At 41.6% G+C, this 22,761-nt stretch overlaps 1 protein-coding gene across 2 annotated transcripts in view; it reads left to right on the top strand.

The window, feature by feature from the left end:
• Positions 1–22,761, top strand: part of USP4 (ubiquitin specific peptidase 4) — a 59,101-nt gene that overhangs the window by 9,465 nt on the left and 26,875 nt on the right. Inside the window, exons 5-10 of one of the 2 annotated variants that reach the window (XM_026857810.1) lie at positions 12,180–12,323; positions 12,963–13,080; positions 14,662–14,835; positions 16,725–16,883; positions 19,178–19,402; positions 22,027–22,110. In XM_026857810.1, the coding sequence (XP_026713611.1) occupies positions 12,180–12,323; positions 12,963–13,080; positions 14,662–14,835; positions 16,725–16,883; positions 19,178–19,402; positions 22,027–22,110 (904 nt within the window). The remainder of the gene's footprint in view (positions 1–12,179; positions 12,324–12,962; positions 13,081–14,661; positions 14,836–16,724; positions 16,884–19,177; positions 19,403–22,026; positions 22,111–22,761) is intronic. The other variant, XM_026857811.1, reaches the window with a different exon arrangement.

The following is a 22,761-nucleotide window of genomic DNA, read 5'->3' as shown; positions in this document are numbered from 1 at the left end:
AATACTGTTTAGTGAAGACCGTGGGGAACTTCGTATTTGGAGATCTTTCTTTGGGCCTTATCACTGTAATCCTACAAGCTCATGTATGAAAGATTTTCCTTATGTAGGGTTTTGATGGCGCACAGAAATGGGATGTAGAGCTCTGCTGTTGGTGGGGAATAGTGAGCATCTGCGTTGCTGCCTGTGTGCCAGAAGAGGCCCCAGGAAGCTGGAGTTCATGTCATTCGCTATTTGCAGAACGTGTGTGTGTGTGTGTGTGCAAGGTGCCTGTGGGGTGGGTGGGTTCCCTGTTGTGAGGTTTTTTCCCCACTGTTTGCTGCTTGTCAGAGACAGTCCTTTTTTGTGCCCAACTTAGGGTAAGAACAGATCTGACCAAAGCATGTTAAAACAAATTTGTTGTATGCATTTCTTGTATTAGTTAAATAGTTGCTGATTGCAACATTGCTTTATTTGTTCATGTGGTGTTATGTCAATCCTTATGCACACTTTATAGTCCCTGTGCTGATGTTTATCACCTCTTGGTGAGGCATCAGGACTGCCGTTTTGCTGTGGTGGGTAATGTTGACTTATGATGTGATTACATTACTGGTCATGAGGTTAAGCTGGTATTTGTATGTTGTATTGTCTTCATGCCCTTACCCCTTGTGTCTTCTATCAGTTTATTAGATATTGCTCCCAATCTGTGGGTGAGACAGGAGGGAATGCTTTCACCTCCTTTTTTTCCTTCAGTCTAATTACAGCAGCTTTTGAGAATTTTGAATATCCTTGGGATGTTCAAGCCAGCATGCTCTTATTGCTATGTCTCCTGAATGTGTTTCAGGTTTTGTTCAGGGTTACAAAAAATTGAGAAAACCACCCAGAGATCTGCCCCAAGGCTGCATAGCTATGGCTGGCACGGCATGTGGGAGAATATGGGCAGATATCTAGAGAACTTCTCGCGTCCAGTGGCTTGGAACTTCACTCCTGAACAACTGCAGCACCCTGATGAAGTGGTGGGATATTTGAAAAGAAAATGCATTGGCTATAGCAAAACGGCACAACTTAGCACACTGTGCTGGGGCCTGGCCAGTATCTACCAAACATTGCTCAATACTATGCAGCATCCTCAGGAGGAAGGGAAGCAAAACAGATCAGTGGGCTCTGCGGCTACTCAGACCCCCGTGACGGGCTCTGCGGCTACTCAGACCCCCGTGACGGGCTCTGCGGCTACTCAGACCCCCGTGACCCGTGACGGGCTCTGCGGCTACTCAGACCCCCGTGACGGGCTCTGCGGCTACTCAGACCCCCGTGACGGGCTCTGCGGCTACTCAGACCCCCGTGACGGGCTCTGCGGATGAACCAGAGAACCAGCTTGTGCCAGAACAGGCCCCTGTACAGAAGAAGAAGTACACAAAAAAATCAGTTTGCTTAGTGAGGGATGAAGGTGAATCAGGGTCATCAAAAGAAGGGGCAGAACCAGAGGTAATTGCCCAATCCCTATCCCTGAGTGAGCTGCGAGACATGCGAAACAATTTCAGCCGCCGTCCAGGCGAGCACATTGTTACCTGGCTGCTCCGATGCTGGGATAACGGGGCCAGTAGCTTGGATTTAGAGGGTAGGGAAGCCAGGCAGCTGGGATTCCTGTCTAGGGAAGGTACCATTGACAAAGCAATTGGAAAAGAGATGCAAATCCTCAACCTCTGGAGGCGACTTCTTTCAGGCGTAAAGAAAAGGTACCCCTTCAAGGAAGATGTTACATATCACCCAGGCAAGTGGACCACCATGGAGAGAGGTATCCAGTACCTGAGGGAATTAGCTGTGCTGGAGGTGATTTATAATGATCTGGATAACGAGCATTTACCCATAGATCCAGATGAAGTCCAGTGCTCACAACCCATGTGGCGGAAGTTTCTACGAAGTGCAGCACCATCATATGCCAATTCATTGGTAGTAGTGTTCTGGAAAGAAGGCGAGGGACAAACAGTGGATGAATTGGCTGTTCGACTTCGGCAATATGAAGGAAGTCTCTATTCCTCCCTATGGGCCTGCGCCTCGGATGTGGAGAAACTGCCGGATATACTAGCCAAGAAACTGTCCCAAGAGTTCCAGCAATTTGAGGATAAGTTCTGCCCCGTACCTGTACAGACCAATATCTCAGCTATTAGGAGTAAGCATTCCTCTGCTCGAGACAAAGGATCTAGAAGGTACACTCCACGGAGTACCCTGTGGTTTCACCTGCGTGACCATGGAGAAGACATGAGGGAGTGGGATGGAAAACCTACCTCGACCTTAGAGGCACGGGTTTCTGAGTTGCAAGGAAAAACAATCACAAAAGGGGATTCTTCCTGGAAAAGTGCTGCTCCAGTTTCCAGCAGGCAGTTCCCCAGACAGCGTGGAAGGGCTGATCTCACATCTGATCCTCTTGAAGGGACTTCTGATTCATGTTTACAAAAAGTGAGTAATGAATACTATGATGAGGATTAGAGGGGCCCTGCCTCCAGCCAGGTGGAGGAGTGGGACAGCTGGATTTATTGGACTGTGCATTTAATGGCCTGGCACATCAGACCCACAGCTCTAGTGGACACTGGTCCACATTGTAACCTGATGCTGTCAAGCTTTAAATTTAGAGGCAGAACCCATTTGTGTTTCTGGAGTGACAGGGGTATCCCAGTAGCTAGCTGTATTGGAAGCTGAAGTGGGTCTAACTGGGAATGAGTGCCAAAAACACCCCATTGTGACTGGCCCAGAGGCCTTGTGTATCCTTGGCATAGACTACCTCTAGAGAGGGTATCTCAGGCACCTAAAGGGGTAGCGGTAGGCCTTTGGCATAGCTGCCTTGCAGACGGAGGAAATTGAACAGCTGTCTGCCTGGCCCGGTCTCTTGGAGGACCCTTCAATTGTGGGATTGCTGGTGGTTGAAGAGCGACAGGTGCCAATTGCTACAACAGAGCACTGGTGACAGTATCACACCAACAGAGACTCTGATTCCTGTCTGTAAGTTGGCAACGGGAAAGTCAAGGGGCAATCAGCAAAACTCACTCATCCTTTAATAGTCCCATATGGCCAGTGCAAAGGTCTGATGGAGAGGGGAGAGTATCATGGCCTGAATGAAGTCATGGTGCTGCTGAGTGCTGCCATATTGGACATGCTGGAGATTGAGTATGAACTGGAGTCATGGGCAGCCAAGTAGTACACCACAATTTTTATTGCTCGTGATTTTTCTTAATCCCTTTGGTGGCAGAGTGCAGGCTGAAGTTTTCCTTCACTTGGAGCGGTGTCCAGTACACCTGGAATTGACTGCCCTGGGGTGGAAGCACAGCCCCACTGTGTGCTATGGGCTGCTCCAGACTGCACTGGAACAGGGTGAAACTCTGGAACGCTTGCAGTACCTTGACATCATCGTATGGGGCAACACAGCAGAAGTTACTGAAAAAAGGAAGAAAATAGTTCAAATCCTTCAGGAAGTCAGTTTTACCATAAAATTAAGTAAGTGATGAATGCACAGAAGATCCATTTTTTTAGGAATGAAATGGCAGGATGGTTGTTGTCAGATCCCAATGGATATGATCAACAAAACAGCAGCTGTGTCTCCACTGACTAGCAAAAAACCCACAAGCTTTCTTAGGTGTAGTGGGTTTTTGGAGGATGCATATTCCAGATTACAATCTAATTGTAAACCCTCTCTATCAAGTGACCCAGAAGAAAGATTATTTTAAATGGAGCCCTGAGCAATGACAAGACTTTGAATAAATAAAGCAGGAGATTGTTCATGCACTAGCCCTTAGGCCAGTCCAGACAGGACAAGATGTTACAAATGTGCTCAACATGACAGCTGGGGAGGATGGCCCTTCTTGGAGCCTCTGGCAGAAAGCACCAGGGGATACTGGAGGCTGACCCTTAAGGTTTTGGAGCTGGGGACACAGAGGATCTGAGGCCTGCTATGCTCCAACTGAAAAAGAGGTATTGGCAGTTTATGAAGGAGTTCGAGCTGCCTCAGAAGTTTTTGGTACAGAAGCACAGCTTCTCTTAGCAGCTCAGCAGTTTATCCACGAATGTGAACAGTGTTGCAGTCAAGCAAGCCAAGCAGTTAAAGCCTTGTATGGAGGACAGTGGCTGAAATATAAAGATGGGGAGGCCTGGCAGATTGACTATATCATACTCCTGCAAACCCACCAACACAAGTGACGTGCTTACGGTGGTGGAAGCAATGACTGGATGGCTAGAAAGAGATCCCATGCCACTGCCCAGAACACTATCCTGGGCCTTGAAAAACAAGTCTTACAGTGACATGGCACCCCAGAAAGAATTGGGTCAGACAATGAGACTCATTTCTGAACCAACCTCATAGACACCTGGGCCAAGAAGCATGGCATTGAGTGGGTATATCACATCCCTTATCATGCACCAGCCTCTGGGGAAATTGAACATTACAGTGGACTGCTAAAAACTACACTGAGAGCAATGGGGGGTGGGACCTTCCAGCACTGGGATACACATTTAGCAAAAGCCACCTGTTGGTTAACAGTAGAGGATCTACCCATTGAGCTGGCCCTGCCTGATCAAAACTTCCACATACTGTAGAAGGAGATAAAGTCCCTGTAGTGCACATGAAGAATGTATTAGGGAAGACAGTCTGGGTTAGTCCTGCCTTGAGCAAAGGCAAATCCATCTGTGAGATTGCTTTTGCTCAAGAACCTGGGTGTCCTTGATGGGTGATATGGAAAGATGGGGAAGTTAAGTGTGTACCTCAAAAGGATTTGGCTTCTGGTGAGAATAGCCAGTGAATTTAAATTGTATGATGTTAATTGCTAAATAATCCTGATGTTAATTGCTAAATAATTCTGCCACTGTATGTCATCACTGCTATAGTTGTTATATGCCATATCAGTGGCATTACAATAAGAATCGCCCAAATCAATGAAGGATGGATTTGATGAAACCAAGAGAAGTGCAGTGGTGATGGAACTTGAACTGGCTTCAGCAACTGGCACCCAGCAACTTCCTCAAGATTAACATCTTCAACGTGCAGACTGTGGGGGTGGGCTGTTCCAGATACTCCAGCCATGAACTCCAGATGCAGTGTGCACCAGTGGAACACCCCACACCATCTCTGCTGGCCTGGAAGACTCTTATAAGACAGATGGAGCTCCAAAGACATGAATTGAAGGAACTTGACAGATGTGGTAGAGGGATGGCCCATAGTCTAAGAGAATCAGATTTACGTGTGTATGTATAGATATAGATATAGATATATCAATGTATATGTATGTATACATGTATATATCTATACATGCATCTCAGACAGAAAAAGTGGTGGTGATTAATTGGAAAGTGTAGAATGTGGGCATTACATAGATGGTATAGAATAAGCGGTGGATAATGTCCTGGGTTTGGCTGGGTTAGAGTTAATTTTCACAAGAATCTGGGAGGGTGCACAGCCAGGATAGCTGACCTGAACTAGACAAGGGGGATATTTGATACCGTATGATGTCAACCCAGTATATAAACTGGGGGGGCTGGGGGTGAGGCGGGGAGGGTGAGTAGGGGTGGTGGCTCAGGAATGGGCTGAGCATCGGGTTCTGCGTGGTGAGCAAGTGTATTGTTCACCACTCGCTTTGTATATTCTTTTATTGGTAGTACTGTTATTATTACTTACTGTCTCCTTATGTTGTCCTATTAAACTGTCCTTGTCTAACACATGAGTTTTTTACCTTTTTGTTCTGATTTCCCTCCCCATCCCACTGCAGTGGGGAAAAGTGCGCGAGTGGCTGCGTGGTGCTCAGTTGCTGGTTGGACCTAAATCATGGCACAAGGGTTATGTCACCAAGCTTTTTGACTATTTTGAAGGGCTTTGTAGTTAAAAAAAAATAGTGAAGATGGGTTTTTTTGATTACATAATATATTCTTGGTGAGTAAGCTAAACTTAACTTTTTTGAATCATTGGTGTTGTTCCATACTAACTACTTAGTAATTTGTAATTTATTTACTGTTATTCTCCGGCTCATTCTCACGTTTTATTGAGAATCCTTCATTTTTTCAAGATACTGTTTTATTAAGAGTAGCTTCATATTTCACTTAGCTTTGACTACACTGTCTAAATTCCATTTCTTTATGAAGTTGAAACATAGGAGAGTGCAGAGATTTCTTAATAATCTTGGGTTGAGTCTTTTACATAAGCTAATCTTGGAGCAGTGTGGATTTTTTTTTTTCCCCTCCCTTGGAGAGCAGTAATTTAAGAAATAACATCATTAATGAAGCTTTTCTATATAATCAAGAAATGTAGCTGCTTGTTTAACCATGTTCTTTCATTTGCCAAATATCTCAGCAGGGGAACGTCAAATGAAAGCATACATTTTCTGAGTTGATGTTTAAAAATTTTTTTCTTTAGTTCTGGAAACATCAGAAGTCTGTGGTGCAGTGAAACGTTGGCAACGTTCTAACTGTTTCTGTGAGCTGTTAAAAGACTCATGAACTTGGAGCATAGGGTTCAAATCTCATTACCAGGTTGGGACGTGGTTTGTCTTCCCCCAGGTGTGTGTGTGTGTGCATTTAGATGCTGCATTAAATGAACGTTACGTGTTTTAAGACTCCTGATAAATGAGTTTGGTACAGAGTTGTAGGGACTGTTTGTACGTGTAAGATCTGTGGATGGTTGTGAGCAATTGAAGCAGTCAGTACTGTTGAGAGAGGAAGGCGGAGAGAAGGGTGGCCAGAGAGAAGATGTGGAGTTCCCAGGCCAGAAGAGTATTGAGAGTCTTATCCTGCTCACTGATGAGGTGTTTGGGGAAGGTTATCCTGTATTAATATTTCAGAAAATACTTCTGTAGTGAAGGAGGTTCTTGTCTGTAGGAAAGAATTGGTGCTTGTTGGAAGTCAAAGCCGATACTGAGAGTGAGTTGGAAGTTGCATTAACAGCATAGTGAGGAAGGATAAGTGAGACTTAGACCCCGCAAACCTGTTCTGCTCTTTTGAGAGGCTCAGCGAGTTTGTAATGCTGCTAAGCTTTCTAAATAAACTTGCAGTTTGAAGGTGTGAAGAACTGGAGTCGTCCTAGGTGCATCTGGTGTCAGCAGGAGCTGTGAATGCTCTGTGCCGAGGTGTGGTTTGGAAGAGAGTTGAGTAACTCCAGATTTTAATCCTATCTCAGGGACACGTTTTGTTCCCATATTCTGTTTCTCAGCTGCAGAAAATACTGTTTAGTGAAGACCGTGGGGAACTTCGTATTTGGAGATCTTTCTTTGGGCCTTATCACTGTAGTCCTACAAGCTCATGTATGAAAGATTTTCCTTATGTAGGGTTTTGATGGTGCACAGAAATGGGATGTAGAGCTCTGCTGTTGGTGGGGAATAGTGAGCATCTGCGTTGCTGCCTGTGTGCCAGAAGAGGCCCCAGGAAGCTGGAGTTCATGTCATTCGCTATTTGCAGAACGTGTGTGTGTGTGCAAGGTGCCTGTGGGGTGGGTGGGTTCCCTGTTGTGAGGATTTTTCCCCGCTGTTTGCTGCTTGTCAGAGACGCTGCCTCATACCAGGGGATACTGCTTTGTATTCCACACCTTTCCCTAGCTTTCAAGCTTGCTGATACTATACAGAAAAAATTCAGTTAAAACCCACAGCAGTTCTTGGGTGGTATATTTTGAGTGTTCCTGGTCACTGCTGTTTGCTGGTTTGCTGCTCCGTAAGGAACAAATTACTTTCTTGTTGTAGTTTGAAACTGCTTTTACTACTGTACAAGGTGTCAGAAGAAGAAATGGATTATGCTTATTCTAGGAATTTCAGAACTGGAAACATATTTTGTTTGAAGGGATATTATATCAATGAATCTGTAGAATTTAGTCATCTTTTAATTGTTACTTAGAATGTTCCCAAAATAGAATCCTGATCTAGCAGAATTTCAGCTCACTTCTAGCATACTTTTATCCTGGGTATCATTTCCTTTGCAAACTAACAAGCAATTGTGTCACATATATAAAAACAGTACCTTTTTCATCAGGTATTGCATTTAAAAACATGAGTGAAGTTACATTTAGCATGTGCCTGGTAGCTGTCTGCCTCCCTTTGGAGTGTGCAGCAGGAAAATAGTTTTTGATTCTTTGGTTGCTGCTAGAGTTCTCTTGCTGTTTCCTCTTCCTGCTCCTCTGTTTACTCATGGCACTGTATACTTGTTGGACGTTCTTTATTACATGACTTTCAAGTGCTTGAGTGTGCAGCAGATGCCATGCTTTCAAGAGCAGCTTTAAGTATGTAAGATAAGGCGGAAGTTCTAGCTTTTCCTGCTTTGACAAAACCCTTTTGTCACAATATTTAAAATTTTTTCTTATATTGGTAGTTTAAAGGAGAACTTATTCTACTGTATGCTCTGAAGGCACATAGCTGAATTGAGATACTTTTCCTATCTCTGTCTTTCAACAACTTGAAAGCCTTTTCCAGTATTTTTTTTTCAAGCTGTTCAGCTTAGCAGTTTTTTTACTTATCAACCATATGGTGTCACAGTTTCTGTACTAGATTAATCTAACTTTGCTTTATGCTGCCAGTCTCCAGATTTCTCCTCACTTGCCATTTGTGTGGGTTTTTGCAATGTTGTGTGGCAAGACACACACATTGTACGGCTGTCTTTATGTGCCACATGGGGGTCAATGTGCATCAGTATTGTGAGGCATGAAGTTGGGTATGTGGGAATGAAGAACATGAGCCTGAAATACATGGTGGACTCTGGAGTGTGATTCCAGTCCTTGTTGAGTCCAATGAATGTGAGCTCCTGTTGCAGCCTTGAGGTAAAAGCAAGCAAACAGACAAACAAATAACCTCGGTGATTCAGTAGGGTAATTCTGAGTGTGCATCGGAGGACTTTTTTGGTAACTGGCACACTGATAAAACTGCATATGGAATGATCATGTCCTGTGAGGTTGTCAACAGATTTGAAAAGTAGGCTACTGAGAGGTTTTAGAAGGAGCCAAGTGAATTCCTGAAGAATTAGCAAGTAATTTTTGTGCTAGAAGACTTAGAAGTTAAACTATTGTATTGGTGAGAAATTTAAAAGTTGATCTTAGCACTTAAAAGCTTCTGTGGGACATGAGAAATGGAAATTGAAGAAGGAACTCCACAGGCAGCAGATAAAGGTGAGCATGAACGAATGTCCAGGTGATGAAGCCAGATATGCTGCAAATGAAATATAAGTTTCTTCTGACTGTAAGGGTCCTTGGAATGGTTTATCTGTGGTCTGCTGGATTGGCTGTTGCTGGCCACCGTGAAACCATGATGGTAGGTTTTTTTCTAGAAGAGGTATTTTAGCTCAGACAGGAGTTATCTTGAGAGACTCAAACTGTGCTTGAGCAGGAGGACTGATTCAGCAGTTATACCACACAGTCTCATCCTCAAACCTGTAAAATTGTTTTCTCAAATACCTGGACTGTTGCATGGTTAGATAAAGTCTGTCTTTGATGTAGTTTACTCTTGTATAGATTTTGTTGATGAACTTTAACTGAATGTGTTTATCCCTGTCAGAAACTTGGCAGTGGTGATCAAAGGGAAGATGCAGGAGCTTGGCACCTTCCAGTTAGTCCAGTGTCTGTTGTGCCTACAAAGAGCAAACTGAGAGTAGTTTCAGTGTAACTCACTGAGTGGCCCAGAACATTTTGGAAGGTTTTAAGTCATGAACTTCAGAGAAGGAATCATGTTTATCTCTTACTTCAGAGCAAGGTGATGGGGCCTCCATTTCCAAGGGAGCTGAAGTCACATACAAGTCACTGAGACAGCAGTGGAGGGGGCAGGTGGCTTTGACCAGTGAAAGTCCACAGAAACCTTTCTTGGGGCACTGGGGATTAGTGCTTGACATCCAGGACTTGTATTGCCAGCTCTGTGTGCAAATGAGGCAGTCTCCTCAGGAGCCTACAGTATTGTGAAGTCATTAACAATAGTTTCCTGGGCTTAAAATGAGAAGCTTTTGGAGAAAAACATTTTTCTTAGCTTCTATCTGGGCCTTTTACCTGGAATCATTGCTACCTTTGTGACCATCTTGTGAAATAAGGAGCAGCAGCTGTCCTTAGTAAATCCTCAGGCTTTCTTCAGTAATTACAGGTAGATGAGTAACCTGTAAAATGTAAGAGTACTTAGAATTTTTATCTTCCCAAGTGTATTTGATTTCTGGGGTTTTTTTGTCCACACTTGGAAAGCTGTTGGCCTCTCTTTCATTGTTTTACTTCTTAAATGATCCTTCTCATTTTTTCTAACAGGAATTCACTCAAGATCCTTGATGACTTTGTAGGTAGACCTTTGTGCACTCTCTGACTTGTCTCTTATCTTTTCTTTCTGATGCATTTTTTCTCTTCCCCCTTAGTTCTTAGCTTTTTTTTTTTTTTTGTGCATAGGATAATATTGACGTACTTCTTGGAACTCTTCAGTTGCCATCTGGCTCTGATAATGAACTATGCTTCTATTGGAAATTTTGAAATCCCTTAAGAGGACATCCTTCCTTTTCTCCCTGTTAGATTTTCTTTGTATTATGTTCTGAGTGTCTTGTTCTGTTCTCTCACTGAGGTCAGAAATGTGAAGCAGAAATGGTAACTTTTGCAAGTCTAGCATTTTGTAGATTGCCCTTCTTTACTTCTAGGTAATTCACTTATTTGGATTTAAAAAAATATGTTCTTAATGGATTTATAGGCTATTGTTAGTTTAATTATTTCATTCTTAATCCTTGAAACTCCTGCATGTGGAGCATGAGTCTGATAATTATTTAGTCTGGACCCTCTTTTTTGTTCATCTGTCTTATCTCTGTGTCCAAGTAGTTGTGAGAAGTTCCACTTCCAACATGTAATGACCAAAAGTTCATGTATTGTCCTAGAAATGGTTGTCTTAGTTATTTTGATAGATCTGCTCATCTTTCTAGTATACTTTCCAGTATACTTTTTTATTGTATTGGCTGGTGGGTTTTGGTTTTTGTTATGCTTCAGGTTTACACTGCATTTGGGGTTTGCATTTTCATCTGGAAGCTCCTGTCATAACTTGTTTCCTTATGTATTGGTTTTACTGCTATTACATTTCCAGACTAGTAAGGCTGCCCAGCTGTTCTGCTTCCTCTTGGCCATTATGGCTTGTTCTTTGTTTTATATTTTTTGTCCTGAGAGGTTTTCCAAGACTCTTTTCTGTAGCATCTGAACTATGAATATGCATTTTTAGATTGTAGCATTTGAGAATCAGGGCCACATTAAAAGAGATACAAGAACAAGCTAAAGCTTGAGGGCACTGTCCTCTGCTGTGCTTTGGGTGTATTAGCCACTGTGTTTGGCTGTTGGTGTCCTGCACCTTTTTTGCATTCAGTTTTGCAGTTATTCAGGCAAAGATGGAGAGAATAGACCATTTCCCAGTTAGCTCTTGCTATAGAGAAATTAATTAGCATCAATATCTTTTCTTTAAGCTTATTTATGTAGTACTGCTTTGTGGTTTTGCTTTTTTGTGGTGCCAAACCTGGCTGTTGAACAGAACACTGTTGAATTTTAGTGCCGTGTTGGTCTTTTGTAACACTGTTCCAGTTCTTTTCCAGACCCGAAGAGTAGTAGTGTGGAATAACCTGGGATTTACAATCAGATAAACTTCAGGCTTATGAACTTTTAAAATCCATCTCAGTATCTCCAGTCTCAAAATGCTAAGGATTGCTGTGCATGCGACATGTACATATCTGTGTGTCTTGCCTCCAAGTTGTAGTTGTCCAACAACGTAGTTGTATCAGCTAGGCTCAGTAACAAACTATTTTGTGCCCACCCTGCTTATCTTCATACTAATTAACATTCTGTTTGAGTGGGTGGTCTGGGTTTCAGGTAGGGAAGGACCGACTGTCACTTTTTAGTGAAAGGCAAATACTTTGTGGTTTTAAGATTGGGATTTTTTTTTGCTTGCTTGTTTTAAGGTGGTTTACTCATAAACTTAAAGCTTGCTCCTTTGCCACTCATGCCATCCAAATTGCCTACTTGTTTCAGTCTGGGACCCAGATTTTACTTTAAGCAAAAATTTTTACTCCTGCTTCTGATGCTTCTGTCTGAAGTTTCTCTTCCAGACAAGTATTTGGAAGTGTGATCATACAGATCCAAGCAGTAAATTCTGTGTGAGGGAACTAACTGTAATGTGTCAAGTCCTTGGAGTTTTGTGGGAGGTGGGGCTGGGGGTAAAAAAGTAGTAGCACTGTTTCTACTTCTTTTTCCTTTCTCCCAGATCAAGCACTGCAACTAGCAGAAACTTTACTACCTCTTCAAAATCATCAGCAAGTTCTTATTCCTCAGTGTCTGCCACTTCTGTTATTACTAACGGTGATAGCAGTAACTCCTATGGACTGAACAACTCCCACCTGGGCAGGGGGTAAGAGCAGGAATGTTCTTTATGTTTCTTCATCCCTCATGTGAATGAATACTTCTGTGCATCCTTGCCTGTATAGAAAAGGAGTGTGATGGTGCCCTATGAGGAGTTCTGCTACTCTTGTGTACCTGTTTATCAAACTTTGCTTTTGAAACTACTACATTCTGCTGTTCCTTGCTCACTTGCAAAGGTAGCGCACGTTCCAGAGCTTACTAACTACTAGGGCACTGCCTGATTTTGATGTGACTGGGGATATGAGGGAAGGGATTATATTTTCTCCATCTGCCAGTGGGTAGAAGACTTTCCAGGTAGAGATCATAATTTTTTTATTAGCTCTTACAAGATGTCATATAGACTCTCGCTGCACTAGGATAGTGTGCTGTGTACTTGTAGACAGAGAAAAGTAATGTGTTATGAGCCATAAATTAATAATAGACTGTGTAACCATTAATGTTTCCAGAGGTAGCACATATACTGCACGTTCCTGGTATTCAATATTAGCCACTGTGAAGCAACAGAAACGTGAAGGCTGGTTAAACAATTGAATTAAACAGGTTTTTTACGTGTATTTGATGTGACTCTTAAACAGCATTGAGAATCGATAAACTCATCGTGGAGTTTACTGTGTTGTCTTTCTTTCAGAGGTTCTGGATTTGTCTGTAACTCCTACAGCTGCAGGGACAGTGCTTCTCTGTCGCAGCCTGGACTCTGTGGACTCAGTAACCTTGGAAATACCTGCTTCATGAATTCTGCATTACAGGTAAGAAATAAATAAAAGAGCAGTCTTGCAGAGATTGTGGATTAAAATCTGTGGAAAGAAAAGCATGTTTTAATGTGATTCAATGAGGATACTACACTTGGAATGAAAAAAAGCCTCACAAACCAAGCCCCAACCAACAAAAAAATCAGTTCATGTTTACTTTGGCTTATGCGTAGCATTTTAGTGCTATACAACATAGTACAGTATGAAGGACTGGATCTGAAATATGTGGCTTCTGAAAAGGCTGTGGGGGAAGTCATACTAAACAGGTGCCTAACTAATGTAAGGTTCTAATGCTGTGCTCAGACAAAAATGGGCTGATATGGAGGATGTTGTGTGTGCAGCGTAAGCCGCGTGACCAGGCACACAGTTCTGGGGTCTGTGTTTAAATTTAAACTCTTGAAAAATTAAGAGCGTGAAAAGCTATAGGAAGGGTTCAGAGTGATTGTATTGGGTGGTAAGTTTGCATAACCACTACAGGTTATGCAAAGCTAATAATTATTACTATACTTATTTGCTAGATTTTTGATGGGGATTTTTTTAATGGCATGTGGTTCTTTGCAGGACAAAGTATAGCTTGTGTTTCACCTCAAGGATGAACAAGGACCTCTTACTCTCTATGTTGCTTATATTAGGATATCAAAGTTATAGAGTAGATATGGGATGTAGGCTTGAGAACATTAAGGTGACATCTCTAAAGACCTTCCTGACCTGTTCTGTGCAGATTTCTATGTAATACACCAGTAAGGTAGCCTACCCAGCCACCTCAGTAACGTGTGGAAAAACAGGTCAACATACATTAATTATAGGATTTGGTGAGTATTGGTAGGACTGTGGTTGTAAACTTTACTTTTCTGGCACTTGCAGGCTTGGTTTTGTGTCAGACTTCAGCATTACACCAAGAGACTCTACTCAATTTGAAGTGTCAGTGGAAGTTACAGAACAAATTAACAAAATGTGGAAGGACATAATACCAAGAACAGATATCTTCCTTCCAAAAGTCTGTGTGTGGTTGTTTGGTTTGGGTTTTTTTTTTTTTTTTATTTTTAGAAGGTTGCTTGCTCTTTGCTTTGCTGAACTATTAACTACAGTAACTTTAAATGAATACTTAAAATTATTCTGCACCAAAGGAATGGAAGGTGACCAGTGTGATGTCAGTTTTAAAGAAATTTCTGAAGGAGAACCAAGGAGCTGCAGACCAATGAGCCTTATGCCTTAAGCTAGATACACCAGTAGAAACTGCTTCAGAGAGGGGGCTTACAAAGCAAATTCATTGCATAGAAGTCAGTGTAGCATCTGCAAAGAGAAACTATGTTTCAGAAATAAGGTGTTAGTCTTTTGAGTGCTTAAGTTGGTGGTGGTGTTTATATCAACAATGCTCTTGAATTGAAATGGTTAATGTTCTACCCTCCCAATAGATTTATTTTATTTTTTTTTTGGTACTAAATATGTACTCAAATTCAGTCTCACCAGTTTTGTTAATAGCTTAGTACATGTTCTGATGTGAAAGCTGGGTTATTTAATTTTTGAACAGATTTATTTTTCTGTGCAATAAATTAATTTATTTTAATGCTTTTTCAGTGTCTGAGCAATACTCCTCCTCTGACTGACTATTTCCTGGAAGATAAATATGAAGCTGAAATAAATCAGAACAATCCACTAGGGATGAGAGGAGAAATTGCAGAAGCCTATGCAGAGCTCATTAAACAGATTTGGTCTGGGAGACAGTCTCACGTGGCCCCACGTATGTTTAAAGTAAGTACTCCATGTTCTTGTGGTGTAGCTCTTTGACAGAAAAAACAGTGAAAGCTAATATGCCTTCCACTTATTTTGGTGTTGTGAAAGCAGGAATGACAGACTTGCTTCAGTGTTGTTTCACATTTTATGTAAATGCTTTTCAGGATACAGGAAGGAACTTGCCAGTGAGTAGTGTCATACCCCAGAATTGGTTACTGCTCTTCAACGTTAAATGCCTTACTTAATAAATGACTTTGCAGCCTGAGAGCTATTTACAGATGCATCAAAATGGCCTTTGCTGTACAAAATTAGGTCATGCGATTTGCCAGCTGTGAACTATAATCAGTGAGAAAAGGTGTGCAAGTTATAAATTATAAAAATGAAATTACAAACTGGAGATTATAAATTATAAAAATGAAATTACAAACTGGAGAGCAAAATGCATCCCCTTGTCTATAACGTTATTTGTTGAGGTAATGTTCTTGGTGCTTCAGTGTGAAGACCTGCTTTTAGCTGAAATACTGTAGTGTAGCAGTTGTATATGAACCCCTAGAAAAATTGTAACTATGTCTTTTATTTTAATTATCATGGAAAGATGCTCTGCTGCAGAACCAAGGTAATTAAAACATCCAAGGAACACTAAGAGTTTGCTTCTGTAGTGCAGTGTCAGTACGCTGAGGAAGAACATAATTCCAAATGCGTGAAATAAGCAACTACCTGATACTAATGTAAATGTGGATTTTGTTGCTGTTTATTTTACATGGTACAGTCTTGAAGTTGAGGGTATTTGATTTTGAGACCTGAAACAAAAGTCTTATGGACTACAGAAATCTGTCCTCTGTACCGGTAGTTCTGAAACAAGATGTTTAATTTCTGTGTGTTGGAGTTGCTGGCACATCATCCACCTCTGTTCACAGTTGTTCTGTAAACTTCTGTGTAGAGGAGATACATGAATCTGTGGTGAACATCAATAAAAGTGTCTTAATGTGGGCTGCTCTTGTTTAAGACTGGAGCAGGAATTACTCTTTATTTCCTAATACAGTATCACTTGTGATATTTCTAAATTGTTGCTGATTTAGTGACAGTGTTCACTATCTGTAATACAAACAACCCTTCAGTTTGGGCTCCCTTGCAGTTGTCATCTTAAGTAGCTAAAATGTGCTAAGCATAATTCTGCAAGTCTGTTGGATTCTTGGTGTTTATGAGAACTAGTGATGGTCACTAGGACTGACCACTCCTTCAGCTATTTGTTAGTTTTCCTGTAAGACCCCTTTCTATTATTTTATCTTTTTTTAGTAGCAAGAACACTCAATGGCAGTGTTGTGCGATAGTGCTTATGAAATAAGGGGCTGTATATGGATGTGCTGGTTTTGGCTCTCTCTAACTCAGGCTGTTATGTTTCTTAGCTTAATATCACAAAGTTTAGAATAGCTAGAGATTACTGTGGCAAGGATTTCAGTCAGTTTCAAGTCTGTTTTGTTAGTTCATAAGTATCTTCTGCAAATCTTTTCGGTCTTGTAGTCCACCTGCTTCAAGATGCTACCTTTATAGCAAGTCTGCACTGTGGGAACTGAAGATTTCTGAAAGAGAAATTGAAGTACAAAATGTATCAGGCAGATAGATTTTCTGTATTGGTTGTTTACAGGTTCCTAAATTAATAATTGAGAACTTAGATTTCTAGCATCACATCACTAAATGCATTCTTCCCTCTCAATGCTAGGGGGAAAAAAATAAAGATAATTGGGGAAAATTATTCTGACACCCTTACTGCGTTAGCATCCAGTTCACTGTGGTCTACTGCTAACATGGAGTTGATCTCTGCAAAAGCCACTACTTGAGTGGTTTTGTTCCTGTCTTTTACACATAGGTAATGTTCATCTTCCTCTGACTCTTGCTTTTGTGTTCAGACACAGGTTGGCCGATTTGCTCCTCAGTTTTCAGGATACCAGCAGCAAGACTCGCAGGAGCTCTTGGCTTTTCTTTTAGATGGCTTGCATGAGGATTTGAACAGAGTGAAGAAGAAGCCCTACTTGGAGCTGAAGGATGCCAATGGCAGACCTGACTCGGTATGGTGCCCTTTACTTGAGGGTAGGGCAGGTAGTGCTTCTGAGGGAGTTTTAACTGGGTTTTGTGATGCTTCCTGGCCTTTGTGCTTACAGGCCACACAAACACCCTCCCTGCAAAGCAGTGTACCTGGGAGGGGAGAACACTTTGTGCTTTATGGCCTGGCTGACTTCATGGCACTTTGTAGCACGTTGCTGTTGCTTTGCCTTACAGCGATGTCTGTTCTTGTACTGGCATGCAGAAGGGTGTGCTTTAGATACAATACTGATGCGGTTCTGCAGTGGAGAGGGAGGAAGTTGATCTTGTGACATAACAGCTGCCTAAAAGTAGGCTGTAACTGCTACCATAACCTTTCCTCCTGACTACTCAGGCTCACCTTCTTCCTCCAGATAGATTGAGCAGCAGCTTTTAGCTTTGGTTTGAGGAGAGTGCTTACTGTACAGGCTATCATATTTGCATGTGGACTTAAATGAGACTGGGAGCATTCTCACGTGGAGGTTCCAAGGGTGTCCCTCAGATAAGGTCTGGACATATGCCCTGGCCATGAGATTTTAAGGAAACATTCTGGTGTCCCACTGGGAGACAGCAGAATGTCAAATGAAATGAGCTTTTAGGCCAGACTTGTCATGTGTGTTCCCTCATGGTCTCTAGACAAATGTCATCTGTGAGCTAGATTTAAAACCAGGCTGAGTAGGGTGCATGGTGAAGACGAGGAGAGAACCAAGGTATAGGTGACTTGGTACAACCATGGATCTTGATGAATTCCTAGTGTTTGGTCAACTACCTACATCTCCTTAAGAGGCTTAACTTGATTTTTCTCCTTTCTGGTGCCATGGAAATGGGTACACTGATATCAAAGCAACTTTATATTTTACTTAATCTAAATTTGAATTTAAACACCCTTGAGCTCCAGTCTGTCTGAATAAAGTAATTCTCTCATGCTGTTTTCCTGACAAAGGCCTGAAAAGTATCTTCTGTTAATTTTTTTCCTGCTTTTTCTCAATCCTCTGTTTTCCAGTCAACACTGATATGTGAGCCCCTTACAGACACTTCTTTGTTCCTCTGAAGTTGGCAAACACCATGCTCACGTTAAAATGTGACACATAATAGTGAAATGCATTTGCCTAAGAGAGCTCACACTCTCCTGATCAGGCTTTTACCTCTTGTCACAGTACAAACTGCTGCAACATACTGACAAATGCAGGATCCAGCATAATATATAATAGGTGGAAAAATGCTTTAGGAGCCTCTAAAAGCCAGGTGCATTAACTATTTTTAGGAAACGTATGTGACTGGTTGTCTTTTTTCTCTTAACTGGCAGTAATTTTATGTCTTTTGCCTTTTATTGCATAATACAGTGCATGTGGCAACACCACAAAAAGTAGTATATTTAATCTTTTTTTTTTTTCCTCTCCAAACAATACTGATAACTGTGGGATGGGAAGGATGCCTAGCATACCTTCATTTTATTTAGGTACTTCCCTCCCCCAGATACAGGAGGTGTGCATGTGTTTCTGCCTGGCATTCATATCACTGCAGTTGTTGGAGCTTATCACTCTGTTCCCACCTCAGCATACTGGTTAGTGACAGTAGCATTGCAGTGTGTGTGTCTATCTGTGGCACTTATTTCACTTGAGATATGTATAATAAAAAATATACGGTATTGTACCATAAACTAAAGTATCATGCTAAGAAGAGCCTCTGATTGCATGGACAAATGCCAGTGATTAGATGCTCTTAGGTGAGATTATAAATTGTATTGTGAAAATCTTCAAGGGATTGTAATTTGTCTCCTTTTATACAATTTTTTTTTTTTTTCTGAGACATGGACCATCATTTTTCAAGAAGAAGAAACTCTGTACTTTTTTTCTCAGAAGCTGTAACTGCAGTTGTCTTTCAAAAGCAGAGGGCAGCAGTCCATTCCTCATGGAGGAACGTGGAGTGTATCTTATTAGCAGTTTTCTGTCCTGAAGAGCAGCGTGTAACCCTGTCAGTGTCCCCTCAGTTCCATTCATGCTTCTGGCATTGTGTGCACCAAGGAATACCTGACCAAGTGACTCAACTAAACTAGATGTATTATGTTTGAATTGGAACAAGGCCTTAGTTTCACTGAGAAAAAAATTTGAGTGTGTTATGCTGGACATACTGGTAGACCCCCCCTTTCTATGAAACTTACCCCTCAGTATCAATTTTCTGCATTTTCTTTGATTCCTATGCTTGCAATGCTATAGAAATGTTTGTAAGAAACAACTTTTAGTCTTTTTTTTTTTTTTTCCTTCTTTTTTTCTTTTTATAGGAGGTGGCAAAAGAAGCCTGGGAGAATCATAGGCTGAGGAATGATTCTATAATTGTGGATATTTTTCATGGTCTTTTCAAATCTACCCTTGTTTGTCCCAAATGCTCCAAAGTTTCTGTGACATTTGATCCCTTCTGTTACTTAACGCTTCCACTGCCCTTGAGGAGAGACCGTCTCATGGAAGTTACCCTGGTATATGCAGACCCACAGCATAGACCTGTCCAGGTGAGGCATATTGAAGCCACAAATTTCTTTAAGTCATCTGAGTTTTCTTGCTTAGGTTTTAAAGTTGAGATTTTTTAAAGTAATTTAAAGGACATGGATATCCACTTTTGAGTGAGGTAGGATGAGTTTTAATGTAAAAAGTGGGAATTGAACTTGTCAAATCAAGTGGTTTTGTAAAACCTCAGTCTGTGAGACTAGGGTCATGGGTCAGCTAGAAGTGACTTACCTGTTCATGTGATGAAATTAGCTGTATGTGATGTATTTCTCCCTGAAAGCAGAAATGTGTTTGTGTTGGCATGTTTGCCTTATGTTACCTTTGAAAATGTAAAAGTGAAACTTGCCAAAATGGGTGAGGCCTCTGAATGTCAAACAGAAATGAAAAACAGTCCCTCTCAGAAAAAAAAAAAAGAGGAAAAACTTCTGCTTTTAAAGCTTGCTCAATTCCAAGGTAGACTGATTTCTTTATTTTCCTTTTTTTTTTTTTTTTTTTTCTTTTTTCCAAATGAGTCTGTGGGTGGGCACACACATACCTAAAGTAACTGTGTGCTTGCCAGACATGTGAAAACATAAGGTTTGGGAGGCCCAGGCAGGGTGACTAGATGCCCTGATGGCAGATGGGCATTTACCAAAGGAGAAAGCAAAACAGTTTTGGAGGCACTCATTGGCAGCATTTGCGTGTGCTGTGGATTATAACTGCAGGTGGTAAAACTTGTGCTTTATATATGCACTGTTAGTTAGAGGGAGGTGGTAGGTACAGTGGAGATGTATGCTCAATTGACAGTAAATTTTTGTGTTGCTTTTTGTGAAATCAAAGACAGCTGCACTTGTCACCAAAATTTTATAAAGGGTAAGAACAGAGAAGCGATTCATTGAGGGGGAAAAAAAGTAAGATTACCAGTAGCATAGGGACTGAAAGGATAAAGGATAAATTCTACTTTGAAAAATCAAGATTAACAGAACTTCCACTACTTGGAGCTCTTTTAGATGAATTGGCCATGTGCATGTTCTACATCTCACCTCCAGTCTCCTTGTGAGCAATTCTTTGCATTTTGTGGTCTCTCCATTGAGAAGCTAGAGTTGTGCACTACTACTCCCCTCTGGTGTGTGACACAAGGAGAAATTGTGTTTCTGCCATGTGGATTGTGCTAAAAGAAAGGGAACCAAAAGCCTCCGATGGCCACAGTGGAATGTACAGATTGATAGTGTAACTGAGAAGATCCCAGTGAATATTGGTATGTAACTCTTTTTAGTCAAGGCAGGTACATTCCACCTAGTTTTTAATGAATGTGTGCCTATCGATAACTACCACTGTGCCTTTGAATTATTCTTTAAAACATATGGTACTGATTTATTGATGGAGGAAGGATGCTTGGTTAAACCAAATTGTAGATGCTGGTGTTCTGGTGTACTGTATTCTTGCATCCATGCACATTCCTGCTTGCAGAACACTGCTTAGCCATGTTAAAAACTCACAGATCTGTCTTCAGGGAAGTGTTCAGAGCACTGAAAGTGGAATCAGTGCGTTATCAGATGTTAAACATCTGAGGTAGAGCATTCACACTGATTTACAAGATACTTCTGCTTTAGAGACTGAAAGGTTTGATTGTACTCCTGATACTTTTTGTAGCTTAATGTAAAGTGGTGCATTGACCCAGACCACCAGCTAAGCACCCGCACAACCTCTTGCTCACTTTCCCCCTGCCTGGTGGGAATGGGGAGAGAATAGAAGGAACAAAAGCAAGAAAACCCATGAATTGAGATAAGGATGGTTTAATAGATGAAGGAAAAGTTGGGTGGTGGGGACAGACACAAATGGTGCAAAGGACATCACTTGCCACTTCCCATGAGGAGACCAGAGCACAGCCAATCTCTGAACGATAACCCTGGAAGCCAAAAACACCTTTTCTTTCTCTACCACAATTTTTGTGGCCAAGCATCACATTATGTAGTATGGAATAGCTCTTTGGGCAGTTCAGGACAGCTGAACTACCATCTTCTTGCCCACTCCCAACCTATCTGCTGAGGGGGCAGAGTAGTGATGAAGAGAAAGTCTTGATGCTGCACAAGCACTGCTCAGCAAACAGCTAAAACATCAGTGTGATAGCAACACTGTTTTAGCCACAGGTCCAAAATGCGACACCTTACAGTGCTGTAAGGAAAGTCACTCCCTCCCAGCCAGCCCCTGTGCAGTATAATATGCCTGGTGTGTCCTGTTCAGGGAGAGCTTTGGGGATTTGTTTGTCTGAAGGTATGTCCAGAACAGAACTCTTAAAAGAAAGAAACTGCAGCTGGTATTGATGACATTGACCATCAAATGCAGGTTTAAGTGGTCTGATATGCTCAGGAAGGTTCGTTTGTTTGGAGGGGGGGGCGGGGGTGTGTGTGTTTTACTACTGCTGAACCTGGCTAAAGTAAAAAAACCCAGCTGTTCAAGGCTTGCTCATTCCCTCCAAATCCCTGCTTTGTAAGGTAGAGCTGAGATACAAAAGACCTTAAAGTATGTGGCTATGAACTTAACTTCAGCAGAACTCCTATGAATTCAAGGCTTTGTTTCCATTTTCTTGCACTCTCTCTTGCATGGGTTTATTTTGCCTGGTGTAAGTATGATGTTATCTTTGTTCTAGTACCGGGTTGTGGTGCCAATGATGGGGGCCATCTCGGATCTGTGTGAATCGCTCTCCAAACTCTCTGGTGTTCCTGCAGAAAATGTAAGCAAAAATGTAGTGCAGTAATTTTCATAAACATTTGTTCTTGTTGAAGCATTTTGGTGGCTTAGCTTTTAGATGGGTGATAAGCTGAACTTAATGGAAGAGTGACAAAACCCTAACAAGTTTGAATGCTGTTGATTGTAAAGTAAAAATGTGCATGAAACAATCAGAGTTTATTTTGAGACTTCCATTGCAGTAGAAAGGTTTAAGAGGAGGGGCAGAAAACTAGGCCCCACCCCAGCATTTCTGATAGTGTAGTTTCTTAGTACTCAGATGTTCAATGTCTGAGTCCACCTCTTCTTGGGCATCCTTTTAATAACAAAGGGATCAGGTGAGCTTTTCCGGAGGGAATAGTTTTGTAGTCGGTGAGGTATTTTCAGGATGTCGGTGCAGCACTTCAACTTACTTCAGTTACCTATAGATGTGAATGATCCATGCCTGAAATCCTAGCCTGTTGCTACTTTGATTTTTGGGATCTATGCTGTTGTTTCCACCAGGCTGACATGCAGCTGTTGGAATTGCATCTCCTCAGTACCTCTGTAAAATCAGTCTGTTATTTGCATTGTCTTTCTGATCCATCTTAACAAATAACAGCCGATTAGCTGCTGTGCTGTTATAGAAAACAGCGATGATGTTGGTGTGCTGATAATT

Source organism: Athene cunicularia, assembly GCF_003259725.1.
Source record: "Athene cunicularia isolate RWA chromosome 12 unlocalized genomic scaffold, athCun1 chr12_part1, whole genome shotgun sequence".
NCBI classification, from domain to species: Eukaryota; Metazoa; Chordata; class Aves; order Strigiformes; family Strigidae; genus Athene; species Athene cunicularia.
The sequence above is the reverse complement of the archived record's forward strand: the minus strand, read 5'-3'. Positions and strand labels throughout refer to the sequence as shown.